We start from the raw sequence: 4,660 nt of genomic DNA, 5'->3' as shown, positions 1-4,660 counted from the left end.
GTAACAGGGTTACCGCAAAGTAACCCGAGATGTATTTTGTGACTAAACATAAGTTTAAATCCATTTAACTAGTCTAATGATTTAATAACATCTTATATTTTATATTTTACATGGTCTGACTCAACAAATTAATATAAAACAAATAAAGAAAATATTGCTGTGGAACAATACACTGGAGTTTTAACCCTTAAATTGTCAGAGAAATGCCATGTGACACCTTTCAAAATGAGTTCCATGTGGTCTGTTTGGTCTGTGTTACACCACATAGTGTCCCATGGGTCTCCACTCTCATGGGGTTAAAAGCTGTCCAACTCATTATTAAAGCCAGGGAGGACAGTGATGACCACACAGTGTGAAGAGAACTCAGAGGATTGGGACTAAACAGCTGTGTGTCCATAATAAAACCACTTGTTATTGAGACTCATCAGATAAAGACTGGACATTGGAGTGATGGAGAAAGGTCATGTGACCTGATGAGTCCAGACTGAGCCTATCCCAGAGTGATGGGCGTGTCAGGGTGAGAAGGGAAGGACATGAAGCGATGCTCCCATCATGCATAGTGTCCACTGTACAAGCCTCTGGAGACAGTGTTATGATCTGGGGTTGATCAGTTACTCAGGTCTAGACTCAGTAACGTTATGGGGCAATAAAATGAAGTCAGCTGACCACCAGAGGATGTACTGAACCACCAGAGGATCACATCTATGGAGGGTTTAGATCTTCACTGATGGCACGCGCCGTATTCCAGTGTGAGAGAGCGTCTCTGAGAGCAGGAGGAATCATTTACACACATGAACTGGACACCACAGAGTGTGTGGGACGCGCTGGAGAAGACTTTAGGCAGCATTTAGACTCTCACATCATTAATACAAGATCTAGGAGCAAAATTAATGCTCATCTGGACAGAAATGTCTTTTCCTGTGACAGCTGTAATCAGAGCAAAAGTCAGTCCAATGCAATATTAGAGTGTGTGAAGTTTTTTTGGCCGTCCAGTGTAATATCCTGTACATTTATTAATGATTAGCTAATCATCAGTCTATTACTGCCGTGTTATTGTGCTCAATTCTTCTGTTTCTTCTTTACTGACAATCAATAAAACAGTATTTCCTTTTCCTTCTTCACACTCACAACAATAGAACTCTACAGGAAGAGAGAGCGATCGAGCGAGATGTAGGACAGAGGTAGAGAGAGAGAGAGAGAACGAGAGCGAGCGAGTGAGAGAGAGAGAGAGAGAGAACGAGAGCGAGCGAGTGAGAGAGTGAGAGAGAGAGAGAGAGAGAAAGCGAGTGTTTGTTCTTGTGTGCAGTGCAATGTGCTGAAGGTGTTTGGGAGATTACACACTGAGTTACGAACATGAAGGTAAGAATGAAGATGGTTTTATATACTTTATCTCTTCTTGGTTTGAGTTCATGCAGCTCCTTCCTGATAGAAAGTGTTCAGTGTGAAAATGTTGAAATATGTAATTATTAGTAATTTATGTATATAGTTAGAATTACATTATAACACACACACACACACACACACACACACACACACACACACACACACAGGTGTATAAATAGTCGATTATTATAAATCTATGTCAATGTTTATGATGGAAATTGAATATAATTTATTTATACTGTACTCTTTCTTACAGTATAGTTAAATATATATATATATATATGTTTTCTCTCCAGTCTCCATCCTGCACGGCCAACATGGACTCGGTGAGAAAGGACAGCTTTTTGTGGGGAAAAGGTAGGAGACTGAACCGTATACACACACACACACACACACACACACACACACACACTTTAACGACAGATATGAATATGTTTCTGCACAAGTAGCTTTACTTTTATTAGAAACAATAGTTCATGTGTACATTGTGAACTCTATAGCTTCACTCTGGAGGTTAAAGCGTGAGACTGTATGTACAGTACACACAATAATGATTATAATAAGTTGAAACTTAAACGTAAATCTGGTAACAGGACCCCGGGGTTCAGAGGGCTGAAAATTCACTATGAGGACCTGAAATACACTCAGAGGATCTGAAAGAGTTTTCAGTTGTTTATGAATATGACATGTGGAGAAGCAAAGCAGGGTGATCTGTCACTTATACAAGGGGGGCACAAACTTCTGAACTGATACAATGCTGCCTTTTTTACTCGTATCAAACTTCATCTTAATCAACACAATTTGTCATTTGAACTGAATGTCTTGTGATAGAATGTACCAACCACACACACACACACACACACACACACACACACACACACACACACACAATAATTTTATAGAAAAAAATAACACAGTTTCTTCTCCAGTCAGTATTTTCTATCCCTGAGTTCTCTCAGGTTTAAAGGCGAGCGCTCTTGCGTAACACTCAATCTCAGACGCTTCTACTCAAAAACAATCTGCCGACCTGAGAGGTGTGAACGCCACATGGGGTGATGTTTAATAATCTGGAGCTCAGAGCCTCCACAGCTGCGTGACTCCACTCTGAACACCAGGAACTTTCCTCATGTGACTCTCAGAATTCATATAGAGTTGAATTTAATCCATTAGCTGATCAAGAGTTAGATGTGAAATGGTTGTGTTCTTCGGTTCCTCGTTTAATCAGAACCTCAGCAAGATGTTTAAAGTGAAATATTTGTTGTCTGAGTGTTCCTGCTCTTCACAGCTCCAACAGCTGTCAGTCTGAAGGAGAAGAAGCAGACTGAAACCATCATCATGCACAAGAACAACATTCTTGATGATATCCAGGTAGATCACACACACACACACACGCACACACACACACACACACACACACACACACACACACAACAAGGTGTAAACACTTGACCCATCACATTTCCCTGTCTCACACAGAAACTCCGGTTGGAGATCGAGACCGTCATGAGCGAGATCCACACCATGGAGTCCAACGAGGAGAAGTGAGTCACTTACACCACCCCCACTCACACTTTGGGTTCTCCTGTGCAGGACCACTCGTGTCTCCCCTCCAAGCTGTACAAGCAGTTACAGTGTTAAAGTGTTAGTACTCTATCGTGCATAGATTCTTACAGACTTACAGAAACCATGGAGACCTTCAGGGCTTCTTTAGATGGTCAGTAGTTCTAAAATGAACTACTAATGCTCTTTACTTTTTAGCATTAGAACCATTGTATCTTCTCAGGAGGACTTAAAGGTTCTATATAAAAACCTGCAATGAGATAGAACCCTTTTCGGGAGAGATTGCCTTGAAGAACACATTTCCTTCAAGTTATACAAGCAATTAAGCTGTTATCCTTAATCTGAGACTTCTGAAAGCATGGAAAACAGGTTTCTCAGAGGTTCTTAGGATGGTTACTGGTTCTGTCCAACATTAATATTGCATCTGTATATTGAGAAGCCTAATCTAGGTAGAAGATTAGAGAAAGGGTTCCAAATGGAGGTTTATTTCAAAGTTAAGAACACTTAGTTCAGATGAAATGTTGTTCAGTTGTCCATCTGCAGGAACACTAAAAGGTTTTATGTAGAACTTTACAACCAATTGATTCCCAGTAGAACTTGTTTTGTAAGCTAAGGAACCCTTAAAGAACCTTAAACACTTTAGCTTGATGTTTAAAAAAAAACATTTGTTGAACCATTCTAGAACTCAAAATTTAGAAGAGACCTAAAGAACCTTGAATTATAGCAGAAATTATATATGTTTTAAAACTATAAAGCAAAACAGTGTTTCAGGCTGCTCTTATATCTTCAGCATCATCCTTATCACTGCGCTGTCAGAGTGTGTGTTATTCTCAGCATAGCGCTCTGGAGAACCGAAAAAAGAACTGAGGAACCGGAAAAACTGAAGCGAGTCTCATTTTCAGTGTAACAGTGACGGTCAGAGTGAAAAAGCCTCTCAGTACCAGGAAACACTGAGAGTGAGATAGACCACTGCGCATTGTGTGTGTGTGTGTGTGTGTGTGTGTGTGCGAATGTGTGTGTGGGGGCGAGAGTTTCCTGTATTATCAGCAATCTACATCGTTACCGAGAAGCTGAACCTTTAAAATTTGCACATGAAGCAAGACCATGTCCAAAAACCTCTTTGTGATAAAGCGATGATGTCATCACACGTCACAAAAAAAAAATCTTATCACAATCCTGAATGTCAAGATGATGTGGTTTAATCTTTAACCCTTTGATATTTTCTTTTTTCCCTTCTCAATATCAGTAAGAACATTGTGATGAGCAGAATGTTCCTCTGCGGGAAGAAGAAGTTCAACATGGATCCCATAAAGGCAAGTTTTTGTGCTGAAGCAAAAGAATTAAGACAGAAGAATAAAATGTGAAGCTGTGGTTGGAGGCAAGATGTAGGACGGAGGTAGAGAGAGAGAGAGAGAGAGAGAGAGAGAGAACCACATCCTGTGGTAGAGAAAAAGAAATGTAAGAACTGAAGCTACACTTTACACCTGCAGCGTCTCTCAGAACATCATCGAGTCACGGAAAATAAAAAATAAAAACGTGAGATGTGAAATTAAAGGACGGATTTCCGTCGACATCTGTGATGGTGACCGCGCGCAAAAAAAAAAGAAGAAGAAGAAGAAGAAGTCATTACAGCCATATGAACAGCTCAGGATTAAGACACAACAAACAAGTTTAAATTCTAAAGCTTAAAATATATATATATTTTTTTTCCCCACAA

The 4,660-nt window shown here is 40.0% G+C and overlaps 1 protein-coding gene across 1 annotated transcript in view; it reads left to right on the top strand.

The window, feature by feature from the left end:
• The first annotated feature begins 1,227 nt into the window (after positions 1-1,227).
• The window catches only part of LOC128544792 (cytohesin-2-like), a 15,030-nt gene continuing 11,597 nt past the window's right edge, over positions 1,228-4,660 (top strand). Inside the window, exons 1-5 of the mRNA XM_053515062.1 lie at positions 1,228-1,359; positions 1,680-1,740; positions 2,669-2,751; positions 2,860-2,924; positions 4,190-4,256. Of these exons, the coding sequence (XP_053371037.1) occupies positions 1,354-1,359; positions 1,680-1,740; positions 2,669-2,751; positions 2,860-2,924; positions 4,190-4,256 (282 nt within the window). The 5' untranslated portion in view covers positions 1,228-1,353. The remainder of the gene's footprint in view (positions 1,360-1,679; positions 1,741-2,668; positions 2,752-2,859; positions 2,925-4,189; positions 4,257-4,660) is intronic.

This window comes from Clarias gariepinus, chromosome 16 (assembly GCF_024256425.1).
Source record: "Clarias gariepinus isolate MV-2021 ecotype Netherlands chromosome 16, CGAR_prim_01v2, whole genome shotgun sequence".
Taxonomy (NCBI): domain Eukaryota; kingdom Metazoa; phylum Chordata; class Actinopteri; order Siluriformes; family Clariidae; genus Clarias; species Clarias gariepinus.
The sequence above is the reverse complement of the archived record's forward strand: the minus strand, read 5'-3'. Positions and strand labels throughout refer to the sequence as shown.